Source organism: Eufriesea mexicana, unplaced genomic scaffold, assembly GCF_001483705.2.
Source record: "Eufriesea mexicana isolate 0111107269 unplaced genomic scaffold, ASM148370v2 scaffold2467, whole genome shotgun sequence".
In the NCBI taxonomy this organism is placed as follows: domain Eukaryota; kingdom Metazoa; phylum Arthropoda; class Insecta; order Hymenoptera; family Apidae; genus Eufriesea; species Eufriesea mexicana.
In genome coordinates this window covers 993,679-1,008,568 of record NW_016910588.1, presented here as the reverse complement: position 1 = coordinate 1,008,568, position 14,890 = coordinate 993,679, and the positions used below count along the sequence as shown (strand labels likewise).

At 24.4% G+C, this 14,890-nt stretch overlaps 1 protein-coding gene and 1 non-coding gene across 2 annotated transcripts in view; both read left to right on the top strand.

Annotated features, from left to right (window-relative positions):
* The first annotated feature begins 10,373 nt into the window (after positions 1-10,373).
* On the top strand, positions 10,374-10,446 carry TRNAR-UCU (transfer RNA arginine (anticodon UCU)). The gene has a single exon. It is a non-coding gene; the product is annotated as a tRNA-Arg (tRNA).
* A 4,038-nt stretch (positions 10,447-14,484) lies between these two features.
* Epg5 (ectopic P-granules autophagy protein 5) overlaps positions 14,485-14,890 on the top strand; it is a 17,770-nt gene continuing 17,364 nt past the window's right edge. The window contains exon 1 of the mRNA XM_017903733.1: positions 14,485-14,715. Coding sequence (XP_017759222.1) covers positions 14,608-14,715 — 108 coding nt within the window. The 5' untranslated portion in view covers positions 14,485-14,607. The remainder of the gene's footprint in view (positions 14,716-14,890) is intronic.

Here is a 14,890-nt window from a genome sequence, read left to right as displayed (position 1 = left end):
AATTTCGCTGTCATCGTTGTAACGCCCCTTTGCGAAAGAGCACCTGCAGACGTTTGTGGCCAGTGGAAGAGAAACATTTGGAACGGACTCTATTATTTATGATTGCACCGTGAAATTCAGATACGCGGTTAGGTAGACATGACTGGCAATAGACGGGTTTAGATTGGGACCAGTCGCGTTTCGAACTTCCTTTAAGTCGGCTAAATATTTCTTTTCCGTTTCTTGCAGTTTTCTGTTGTCCTTGGTACGGTTCTTCAATTTAACCTTGATTTCTATGAATTTATATTAAATTAATAGCTGTGGGTTTTACCAAGAGGTGTTGTTTAATATCGTAGTTCGTACAAGTTTGGATTATTTATTTCAATTTTGGATTAATCCTATTCAAGACCTTTTTTAATCGAAGTTTCGCCAATTTGTAGTACTTGCATCGTTTAATTAGAGTTTGGTTTGGACGAATTTATTTTAAACTCAACGCAAATAATTATGAATTTTAATAAGTGTGATCTGATACTATAATTCGTATGAGCTTGGATTATTTATTTTAATTTCGTGTTAGTCCTGTTTAAAATATTTTTTAATTGACCATTTAAGTTTCGTTAATTTGGTTCTCTGCAGTATCTGTATTATTTAATTTGATTGTACGAATTTATTTTACCGCGAAGTGTCGAATATATTATAGTTTGTATAAGTTACCTATGACTTATTTCAGTTTTAGATTAGTCCTATTTGAGATTTCTTTTAATTAAGAATTAAAGTTTTGTTAATTTAGTTCTTTGCAGAATTTGTATTGTTTAATTTAAGTTTGGTTTGTACCAAACCAAAAATTGGTTGAATCCACTTTAAATTCAACGCGAGTAGTTAAGCTTAGATTATTTATTTGAATTTCGTGTTAGTCTTACTTAAAATCTTTTCTAATTGACAATTCAAGTTTTACTAATTTAAATACTTACGAAAGTAATACAAAAATTGGATCGTTCAAATAATTTCATAGTATATCATAATTTTGATATCATCGAATAAAGGTCATTAACTTTGGTGAACATTAATAATTAATCAACACGTTACTATTTATATACAACTGTAAAACTTCGTACTATGTCGCAAAAATGATATGAGAAAACTTAATAGTAATAATAATAATATGATTTCAATCATAACAATAATAGTAATAACGAAACTAATCCGACGTTCAAATAAAGATGTTGAATGATTTCTACATTAAACCTATATATAATTGAACGTTTTACTTTCATATCGAGAAGAATTTGAAACAACGCTATTGAAAAATTTCTGCAGCGAATTGCAAACAGAATTGAATAACTCTATTGTTTAAATACGAATAACATATCTAGAACTCAATCTTATCATCTTTTAACTTTATTTTCACGTGAAAAATGAATGTTCATCCGTAAACTAAAAATTAAAATTGATAAAAATTTAATCGCTAGGTTTGTTATAAAAACTCAGTGAATTGATCGTTAAATGTGCTATAATAGACCATAATGTATGTGTAATGAGCATTTAGTTATTTCCCGTGATTTGGTATTTTTATCGCCATCGTCTTCTGTTCGCTGTACGCCCTTATACTACGATAAAATTTCGGTAAGTAAGCTTTTTCATTAGACGTGAATGATTCGTGAAGGGTATGAATATTAATCTCGCGGTATCTTGTGCATTTACGGTCAACCGCACATTGAACAATCTGTACCGGAATTCTTTTCTCATCCATCATCCATCAGTCGAAGATTTCAACCCTCGAGGGAGACTTACGGATCCTTATTACGTATCACTGCTTCATTTTTTGTTGTTCTGCTCTCCTTAAATCACGTACCATTGATTCATTATTTATTGTTATTTCCTTCTTAAATCAAGTACCACTGTTTCATTATTTACCATATCAGTACTGTTATTATCCTTCCTTCTATTCCATTAGATCAGACTAATGTATTAGGTTTGTAGAAATAACTTCTCATTCCTATACTCCTATACTCATTGCATATCAAGATACTTGTGTTAAAAATGATATTCATAAAAATTGTTCAAATTTAATAGATACGTAAACGTAATTATAATATTTGAATAAAAATGAATGTAAATTTACACGTAATTCTTGTAAATTCTGATAAAGTTTTAATTTAAATGTAATGATATATGAATATAAATTGCACGTAAAATTACAAAATCGATTTTGTAAAGCCTTATAAAAATCTTAATACTTATAATATATATATACATAATATCTTTTTATCTTGCGAAAAACAAGCTACAGATTTATTTTTCGATAAATTAATTTATCCACGCTAGTGTTTATTTCTCAAGAGTTTTAGAATCTGTAATTATATTTACATTTGCTGATATCAATTTATAATTCTAAAATATTAAAAAAATAAATAACACTCGTTGAAGTTGTTTGAAATATTTTGTATAATAAAATTATACGAATGTATCTGTAATTTATTATGCGCTTGAAAATAATTCATCCTTAATTTTGCGGAAGTTACGTTTCTTGTAATTCATCCTTTAATTAAATGACTAGAATATTAAAGTAGTATGGTAACCATGAATTTTATTCTTAACTGTATTTACAAGATGTATCAAAAGAAACACCTTATAATATCAAATCAAATTCGAAATTGGCCATTTTCGTCAATTATTTATATATATATATATATATATTTGGCCATTTTCGTCAATTATTTATATATATATATAAATCGATAAAGCTTTATCGCACATTTGATTTGTAATAAACAGATGGCTACTATTAATTCAATTTGTATAAAAATTTATATTTCTTAACTATAAATATTTTCACACATGTAGTATATATTTATCATTGTTATATCACGAATTTTAGCCTCCTTTGTGCCTTTAATAAATTTCATATTTTGTACAATTACTACATACTAATGGGCTATTTGGAAATAGTTTTATTTTATTAAAGACCGTGAAGGAGACTGTGACGAAATGAGCCAAGTATTTTTAATTCCAATAAAATAGTAACTTATATTTCATTTCGTTGGATAAAATGTTAAATATAGAAACATACTATGAAGTAAGCTTCATCGTATCACTTTCTACATTTATTATTTATTATTTATTAAGAATAAAATTGTAAAAGAAAGTACTTAGATAAAAATAAAATAGATATCATAGGTAAATTCAGCTATTTTTAACGTTTCATAATTAATGATTAATAGTTTGGTGTGATTTAATTAGATAGTTTTGAATATCATTATTTTTTATACGAAAATTTTCTATATAAATTAATTGCATAACAATTTGTTCAGTAATCAGATTTCAATCAATTTTTCTTGTATCAATTTATTAATATAGACTTATGCTTGTTTTTATTGTGCATGTAAATTATTATTCGCTATATTTCTTGTGCATGCAAGTTAATGAAATATTAATTGATATACTAATTGCATTTATTTAACCAACAAATTGCTACTATATCTATTAAACAAATTATAAGAATTTTTGTAGAAAATAGAATTATTGTATCTTTAAATATGAATTTGAAAACACGCATCATCGAAAATATTTATATACTATAACACGCAGCATAATTTACCTGTAACAGCTGTTCTTGTAATTAATTACAGTATTATTAAAGTGATTTTGGAGTGATTTAAACTTAAACAATCAATATTTTTTCTCAAACTACTAAAAATATCAGATATATCGCAAAAAGAAAATAATTTTCGCGATGGAAGAATTAAAAATACGACTGTTAATAATATTACTTATAAAAGTATGAATTATAATAAAAATTACTTATAAAGATACTACGTGACATACAAATTACTCATAAAAATATAACTTAATAAATTTTGCGTATGTAGTTAAGATTATAAGTATCACTATAATCTATAGTAATGACTATAACCCTTTCTTATATTAGAATACGAATATGCAAAGATAGAAGAATATGAAACAAGTAATACCAATGATAATTATGCATATAAATGAAAAAATAGAAATACAAAAATATGTTAAATTTTTATTTCATTACCAGGACGCGAAAAATTACGTTTCAGTTCCAATTGCACGGATAAAGTGAAATTGCGAAAAAGCGATAATACGTATGTTTATTTACTTCAACGATTATATAGTCATAAAGCAAAATCGCCGTGTTTGCGATAATGATAATGTTGACAATAGAAATCACGCAAAGGAAATTAGAGATAGCTCGATGTGAAGTTGGACATACGCATGCGCGTCTTCAACGAATTCTCGTTGGTTCTTCTATAATTACATTGATTTCCATCTCGTCCCCGATTGGTTCGAAATCGGACTACCATTATACCACTCCACTGGCGAGTTATTCTGATAGGTAATTCTCACGCACCTAAAACAATCCAGATTACCGTCGCAATACAGACAAGATCGTTATTCATTGTGGTTCTGGCTAACATTGTCTAACAAAGGCTCTTTCTTTTTCGTTTTGCTTTCAAATTTCACTCGGAATATGCCTATCGAACTTTTCCCACGTCTATGAGAATATTAAGTAATAAAACTATTCGGACGCGATGAAATTAATATTACTGTTTCTTAGTTACGTAGCTTAATTAAAAGACTTTGAATATTATACTGATACCTTCCCTTGTACGTTTTTATATTATTTCTTTTCGTGGACATAACCTGTACAAAATAGTTCTTAAGATTTATACATTTTTAATTTATGAAAGAAATTGCATAACTACAATTTTATTAAAGACCTACACGTATAATAGAAAATGAAAAGAGCATCGATACGTAATACTTAATTTAATAATGAAATAAGATGATATAACGAGGAACAAATAATTGTCTGTTGGAATTTTTTACAAATAATTATGGATAAATTATGTATGACTATATTTTGCCTTCTCAAATAATTCGATTCTTTCGCAGGAAAATTTCTTCATTACAAAAACAGATAGTAGAAGAAAAGAAGAAAGACATTTGTATTCGCTTGAATTTGTTATTTATACTGATGTTTCGCATTTGATTATATAGGAAAAGCTTCAGCAGAAATAATTATGGTACTTTCTTTCAAAAGAAATATTTATATATCAAATACTATTTACAAATAGTATTTAAGAAATTTTCCAATTTAAAAATACTTAATAAATCTTTTTTTTATGGCCCAATAATTAAGTGATCACTGCATATTAATTTTAACACTAGAATTACCGGTTATAATGAGTAGTTAAATATGTTATACACAAATGATAATAATTGCAATAATATGTCGAAGACAAATAATTATATATAATTATGTTTCAAAATAATAATTTCTGTATTTAAATAATAAATAAATGTGTCTAAATTAAAATATCTGTTATTTTAACCCCTTTGATAGTCCTAGTGTTAATATTGCAGTAGTTTCTACTTTAATACCGTACATCCTTTAATTTAATGCTTCTTATAATTAATCAATTGAATGATTTGAAATTTGAGATGGCCAAAAATGTAGATATATCCTTTTTAGAAAATTATTTTCATGTGTTCGAGTCTTACTGATATCTTTTTAAATTTCTGTCCCCAAAGTCAATTGTCGATTAATACAGTTATAAGCTTGCTTTAAATTCTACGTATTTGGAAATTATTAATTTTTCTCGATAATAATAATAAAATTTTATTTTTATTTACCAATACACAAAATACACAATATTTGATGAAAGCTTTTTTTCTTATAACTATAGCCATGCCTTTTATTACCCTATTTTAAATCTTAATTCATTTTCTACTCTTTAAAATATCTTGTTATTATAAAGCAGATCTTGTCAATATCTTGTTATTATACAGCTTTCTTAAACGTTCTCATTCACGATCTTACGAAAAAAATTTTTCAAAATCAGTCGAAGAAGTCTATGCCTAATACGAAAGCAAAATCATGACTAAAACTTTCAATTTAAAAAAAAAATTTTTAATTTAATGGGAACTATTATAGTTCTAATTTCTATTGTGAAATAATAAGTATTCTTTTAATTATTGATTAATTTATTGTTAATTTTATTATATTTAAGACCTTTAAGTTTATGTTTAATATATTAATAATTTTGTTTGTTATGAACACTCATAAAATGACTAAAACAATAGTATGGTTGACATACCCGTTGAGAACAATTTAGAACTTATATAGTGGTAGGCAAAAGAAAAATTAAATGTTAGGCGATGCATAAAAATGGTAAATAAAAAATAATTTTCATAGTACATGAAAATTAAATAAACTTATTATTATTTATAAATTTCATAATGATATCATTATCGATTGATGACATACATTACTTAAGAAGAGTCCAAAGAATCTCAAAATGTAAGAAAACATTAATTAATTAATAGTAAAAAAATTAAATAATTATAAACAGACCGCCACAAATTTATTATTTACTATTATCTTACTATTGTCGATGATATAGTATACTGATATCATTATTTTCAAACAGTTCCTATTAAATATAAACTTTTTAAAGCATTTACATAACATCAACTCGTGATAATTTTCGTATTCCATTAATTTAATTATCTTTGCTACTTAATAACTGTATATTACCCAAGTAATCAATTATTTTCCATCAATTTAATACGTAGTCTCGTTTCATCGCGAAAAATAAAAAAATATTTTTGTGATAGTGACACAAATAATTTTATAAATGTAAGATATAATTACTCTACGTCAATTACTTTGCCAGCCAAATTTATAACATTGCCAAATTTTCTAAATGTTTAGTATAAATCTTGTCACCAAAATGTAACCAAATCCGATAGAGAATCTGGTTACTAAATTATGTCAACAAATTGGCAACAAAGGTATACCAAATCTTGATGTCTGGGATAATGGATTACAGCATAGAGATTTGGCCTGTTTATAATGTAAATTTAATATCATTAATAATGAATTAAGTAGAAGATTTGATAATTTCTTTTTATAATTAAAAATTATATTTATTCTGTAATAATGCCTTAAGGGTTACAATTCTTAATTACAGTTGTTGTATTCAAATAATTTAATATAATAAAAAAAATTTAATTTTTAATATAGCATTATATAATAATAACATTATCATAGAATGAGAATTGTCACCATTCATAATACATATAATACATATCGAATATTCTTCCTTTTTATTAGTTAAGTTACATTCTTCATTTTTTGTAGTATATTAATTATGATAATATTACATATTTCCAAAATATAACGGATACATATTTTTACGTTTTAGTAGTCTATAACTGAAGTGTCCAGCAAATTCTTATCCATTAGTTTTGAATTTCGCAGGATTTTAAATGCCATTGCACTCACTTTTTATGATAACTTAGGACGCATTTTAAATTGACAGATATGTTCCAAATAAATTTATATTTGTTTAGAGCAAAATTAATATTCGAATACAATATAGGACTCTAGGAAAGCAATCTATAATCAGTGATAGAGCTCAGACATGTCTTAATCATATTAGCTATATAGAAGTTAATGTCGCTGAAAAGCTTACATTTATTAATAGGATCTTGAGTAACATGATATCTTAAAACCTCCTATAAAAAAAGCCTTGAAAAGTAGCATCTTGAAATCTAACAAAATATAGTTACTTTTAAAGAGTTAAAGCTTGAAAACCATGAAGTCTTAACTTAAAATTCACTGAACTCTTTTATATGAAATAATAAAAAATTTAAAAGCATATCAAAATAATAATTTCTACAGAATATTATTAAAAAGATTGTTATTAAAGATATTAATTTATGTATTCTATAAAAAAATCATTTCATTTCAAAGATATATGCAAATACTTACAATATATTCCAGTTTAATAAAAAATCAAATTTCTCACAAATATTATTTATGAATCTATGTTTATACAACATTTGTATCTTATTGTTACTTGTAAATTAACTGTAGCAAAATTTATATGAAATTTATATGTGTGTGATAACATTTGAATGTTATAATATTTGACACTTGAATATCCAATACATTTTACGCTTATTATATTTGAAATATTTGTAACTACATTTCATACGGATAACAAAAACATCTTCTAAAGAATCTTTTGGAGAAACAAATAACAATAATACAACTTTTTTATAATTTAATATTATACTTCACATTATATTTTTATTACATAATTAATTATCAATGTATAATTAAGTTAATCATGGGGATTATAATAATTAATTTCAAAGAAATTTAAAAAATAATTTAAATAAATACAGAATTTCTGAAATTGAAATATACTCACAAAATTTTTTACCCTACTTAATTAATGTTCAATTGTATTCAAAAATATTGATTTCTTTTTCTAAAATATTTATAAAGGCATTAATATTATATATATATAATATTATAAAGACAAAATATTTATAGAAAATTTCAATCTGGTAAGTCAGTATTTAAATATACATATTATATTAATATTTAAACTATATTATATTTAAACTCATCTCTAATTAATATTAAAATCAAGCATAAACAATCTATGACTGCTATAGTGAGGAGATAAGAATGTAGGGATGTTGAGCGAGTCTTCTTTTGTTCTACGTTCTTTATTATGACATTATACGTACTCTAATCATTATCTACAATAATTCTTTCTTTTTTTAGTTTTCATTCTATGTCAAGATACATGTACATCTATAAAGTTTGTCTTTAAATGTTTATATAAATTTTGATAGCTCATAATTAATATTTCTGGGTATGTTAAGCAATGCATATACCTTGAAATATTTTTATTTTAATTATTATCAATTTATTTAGAAAAATGTATATATACCTGATTTATATTATTATATGTATTAATATGATTATTAGCAAAATTATTAGTACTTTATGGAAAATGACATATTATTTACTCCAAATGACTGAGATACAATTTTATTATGTTAAAAACACAGCAGAGTTGAAAATTATTCTAAGATTTATAAGATTAATAAAAAAAAATATATATGTGTATACAGAACCTTTTTACCCATTATTCTATAAATTCTATAAATTACATTATAAATTAAAAGAATAGGTTAAGTTTCAATATTTTACCATTTATTTACTTTATATTTGCAAAACATATTACAATTTTTTGTATGTAATTAATAAGAATACCACAAGCTTTATTATATAATTAGAAATACTAATATACAAAAAAACCACCACATTTGTAACTTATAAAGAAAACTTACACTAGACTAAATTCAATTTAAATTTCCATGTTTGCCCATAATCTTTACTTTGCTTGTTAATATACAAAAATTTTCTTTGTATGAAGTCTTGATTTTAGATGAAATATAATTTGTTTATTTTATGCAATGTATATTTCTTTATATATAAAATAAACTTAATATTAAAATAAGTAAGATTAACTAATACTTTATGAGACATACTGAGATAGCTTTTACTTATGTGCAATTCATTTTCTAATTAACTTAAATTCCAAATAATTTATGATTACTTTAACAAATATAAAAATTATATTAGATAGGATTATATAAGATAAGATTATATCAGTTTACTACAAAGTTTCTGACAAACAAGTCTGTATATTTAACAACCTTTAAGTCTTTAGGATCTATGGATAGTTATAATAATTAAATTAATCTATGATTTATTGTTGTAAATTTACATAATTATTTTATTTTAGTTTTCAGCATAACATAAGCTAATAAATGCTAACTTTCATGTATGTAATTAAATAAAAGTTAAAAATTCACTACTTTTACTGTACTATCAATGCATATGTTCTATTTTGATTGGTAACTAAACTCTATGCCTAATTGTATATTTTGTTTAATTTACTATATTTATTATTAGAAAATTATATGTTGTCAATAAAATAAAAATATATTAAACATTTATTTCATTTTTCATATCTCTATATATATATATAAAAAAAAGAAAAAATGTAATAAAATCATAATATTGCACAATTCTATGTACGGGATAGTCACTATATAAGGTATGATTTCAATTCGTGTTATAGTCTTGCTTATTAACCTACATACATATCTGTGTACTCCGATTCGGATATAAATCAATACATATATTACATTAACAATAATTTAAAATGCTATGCTGTACCTACTATTTTTGTTACGGAATGATAATATTCGCTAATGAATTATTCAAAACTAACCTATACCAAATTTCATTTCTCCTCAGTTTATATCATTCAAACTCTGCTAACTTATATATTTATAGCAGTTAATAATGGATAATAATACATTAAATTATATTTTTAATTTTTTTACATTGAACTTTTAATATTTTTTATTTTCATTTTGTTTTCATATTTTTAAGTTTATAGAGTAAAATATTTAGAAAAAATGTATGATATAAATTGTCATAATAAAAATTTGATGTATAGGTAAAATATTATGAAGAAAGGTCCTAACAAGTCCCTTTGGCGCAGAGGATAGCGCGTTGGACTTCTAATCCAAAGGTCGTGGGTTCGATCCCCACAAGGGATGATCAGTATAAATACAATATTTTTTATAATTTATTTTAATAATTTTGTAAATTTCTTTTCAATATATTTATTTACATATTGGCATATATATATGTGTATATTTCTTTGTGTGTGTTTATATATGTGATATTATGGTATTGTAAAATATTATTCGTGATACAGCCTATCAATGATGATAAAGCTATTTAATCTAGTTGTTGAAGTAAGGATACAATGTACCCACTATACAATGAATTACTTTCAGCCATTATAACGAAACAACAATTTATCTGACATCTGAAATGATAAACTCAATAATTTTTTAGTTAAACGCTAAAATCATAAAAATTTTTATTTTCTATTCGATTTACTAATTATAATACATATATGCATAATAATATATTATATTGAAGGATAGTTAACTATACACGTATCTTAAATTTATTAAAATTTTAATCTATACTTTAAATTTACTTTTACTTAAGGAAGTACTTTCACAATGTTTAAATTGTATAAAATTTCAGATATAAATATCATGATCTTATTTATTTATAATTTTGTATTTTAAAAGCGCATTTTAATAAAATAAAAAATTGTGAGAGAAACTCAACCTGTATATCACTTTGTATATCACTATTCCGTATATCACTCTTGCAATTATTTTCATCTATAATACTTGGCCACAATCTCATACATATGCATGTATTCAAATAATCATTTCATTTAAATATTCCATAATAAAATTATGAATTTTTTACATCAAATAATTTTCTAATGAAAATTTATTCAAATAAATAATTATTTGTTATTTACGAATAACTGATTTTATTTATTATTGTTATTTAAAAATTATTCGAAGTAAAGACAGATTTTCTTTTAAACTATAATTATCAAAGAAACAAAATAAGTGTGGTTAAAAATTAAATGTAATATTTAGTTTCAGTATATTTTATTCCATATTTAGAGAAAAAGAAACTAATTTAAAACTACACACCGCAAAACGTCCTTCAATTGAAATCTATTTATAACCCCACAGATTCATACATACATATATGTATACATTGCTTCGGCTGATTCATCATGTGACTAACTAATAAACTGCATCAAATAAAGTATAAATTCTCTAGAAAAATAAATCGAATATTCCATTACAAAAACAAGGTATCAATTAATACATTTAATAAAATAAATTAGTCATTAATTAAATATCACTTGAATCCTTTGTTTGGATATTGTAGCTAAATATCCATTGTTTCGTTCGTACTGAAAAAAGCAATTAAAACAATTCTATATTTTACAAAGATTTCCATGCAATCTTCCATAAAAAACTGAAATAGGAATAGGTACTGAAGATTAATTCTATCATCCAAAATATCTAGAAAAAACTACAAAGAGATGATCTTTGAGAATATTTTATGAAATGTCAAATATTACTTCGGTACATTTATTTGTAATTTATAAATTAAGCATACTAGTATTAGTGAAATATTACAATTAAAAATATCATTAGCTATAATAGCTAGAAGATTATTGTGAAGTCTATTTATCAACGCTTCAAATAAACTCTATCTTAAAGAATGAGTATTTCTAAATCCATATTATTATATTTTCTTTTTTACCACGTAAAACCCTTGTTTTACTAAAAACTAAAAAATTTTGATAGCTTTGTTCTTCTTGATAAAACCATATATACGTATTTATTTAAATAAATATATAATCTGTTCCAAGATGAGTTTATTAACATATTACATGTCAGTCTCAAATTATTCTTTTCTTATTTTAAGTAAACTTTCTTTGCTATACATTTTTTATTGGAACGGTCATTAGTATAACATTATCTTACATAAATAATACGAATTAATGAATTCCAATATTTCATAATTATTTTCAAAGAAATATTTTTTGAGATAAAATACATCAATGTATAGTTGTTCGAATACCGTAGCGTGCGTGTAGTGCCACATTGGTACCTTGACCTAGCGTGGCGTAGGAAGTTTTGATGGAATCTTAGGGTGCGTAGAATCAAAAATAAATAATGCGAAATAAATAAACTTTATTAACGAAAAGAAAAATAAACGCGAAGGGCGTAGCTTGGCTGGAGCTGCGGCGGTAACACAAGGTCTTCGTTAGTTCTGATGAAGAACTGACTGAGGCAAAGCTGGTCCTAGTAAGACTCGGTCATAGCGGAAGGGGCTACGGCAGAAATGACCATGGCGGAAGTGGCCATAGCGAAATGCTAGAAGGCAGCACGTGGCACGAGAACTTGCTTACGTGCATGGTGCTACCATCTTTCAGCCGGTACGGCAAGCCTCGAGAGCGCGGTGATTCAAATGATGGCGCCACATAGTATAATGTATTGATCTCGTGGAATAACCTTTCAAGTACATAAAAAAGTTACTGTAACTATTCACCAAAGGTAAATTTTAATTGATTTTAAATGACTATGAATATAACTTGGAATATTTCCATGATTCAAAAAATTCACATATATTGTAAGTCAATGAATTCATCTTGGATTAATTTGCCTGTCAATCTGAAAAGATGTACCATATCGTTTAAAAAACAAAGATCTTGATATTTCGTGACAGATTAATTTGAATGAAAAACATTTTCTAGTATTACTATATATTAGTTTCGGTGACATACGTTTGTGTTGATTAAAATGATACTTCTATACATATGAGTGTTAAAATCTGGTTTATGGAAAGTATAAAATTAATTAATATAAATTTCGTAATTTTATTAATAAATATTATAAATAAACATTTGTAACAATTATGAGTATCTATCTTACTAGTACCGTTTATTTAAAGTGATTAATGTATTTATGCAAGGATGTACATTTTCAAGGAATAACTAAAAGAATGTGAAATTAGATTCATGAGATATTATTGCGTCTAAACAAGAAATAATAATAAACTCGATAATAAATTCAATTATCTATTGAATTATAAGTTTCTACTCACATTGAATTATAATTGTCGCAAAAGAAGTGTATTTGTTATAAAGTAAATTATAATACATTGCATTTCCCACAAAAGTTTAGCAATTTTTTAATTTTGAATGATTTGAAAATTATTCAGTTTGAATAGTATAATAGAATTTTTGAATAATAAAATGATAACTATTGAGTTAACTCTTGTATGTAATCAAAACAATGGCAATAATATGAAATAGTATACATAAAAAATAAAAAATTTATTGTATAAAATCGAAATGAAAAAACGTATGTATATTTTTATTTCTTAGTTTATAGTACAAGACATAACTCTATATTTTACCATTGTATGGCAGCACTTTATTTGCATGTAACTCTCGGTCGATAAACGGAAAATTGTAAATCTTCATTATTTCGTAATAGTTATTACGTAGAATTTTTCTATACAAATTTTTTATTAATCTTATGTTATTAAAATAATGACTTAAATGAAAAATGGGTATTGAATGATTCTAATATGGAAACTGTCAATTTGGAATTATAATATGTTTTGACAAATGATAGGTTACGCAAGAAATAGTGATAAATAGTAGTGTGTTTGTAATATCAACATACGAAGTGATATTGTGAAAATTTGTATTGTGTGATGGACATCATTTTCATGTTTTTATTGTTTTATATATTCGTATTATGTGACAAACTCGACGTTTTTATATAAAGAAAATTCACACAAAATTTGTTGGTGTGTATATAAAATGGAAGTACTAAAACAACGACAGGTGAATATTTAATTTTTACATATTTTTTTTATTTCATTTTTTATATAATATTTACTTTGTGTGAAAATATTAATTAACTGTTACTTTGTCTCTAGTATAGACAATTTTTCATACAAAGAAGATATTTACTTTTTATACATTTAATATTGAACATGATGTCAAATTGATGTACCACATAATAGTGCTTAAATCATATGTAGGTCTTAGAATTGTTATGTTTGTTTATTGTAATATTGTGTTGCAGTTTATTTTACCTTAAAGTATACCATTATAAGAATTTTTTATAAAATTTATTTTATAAAATTGAAGGTTATGTTTAATTAACATATCCTTTTAGAAAAAGAAAGAAGAAAAGACTAAGCTTTTTGTAGAACAACAAATACCAGATGTTCCAACATTGGAAGAATTTGAATGTCTCTTTGAGGAGTCTCCTACATATTATCCCAAAGGAGAGGGTATCGAAAATATGGAGAGTGAATTACATTCTGCTGCAATTGATACTGAGCTTTATGAACAACAATCTATTGAGACAAAGTCAGAAGTAGCAGAAGGATTACAAACTGTAAATGTCAAAGTAATTAATTTATTCCTTTTTTTAAATACCACAGAAATAACATTAACATAAATTAAAGTTTAATATTTATTTAACAAATTTTTTCATTTACATATAATTTAATATATTCAAAAAAATAAATTATACTGTTATTAAAGAAAAAACCTGAGAAAGTATATATATATTTATATTAAAT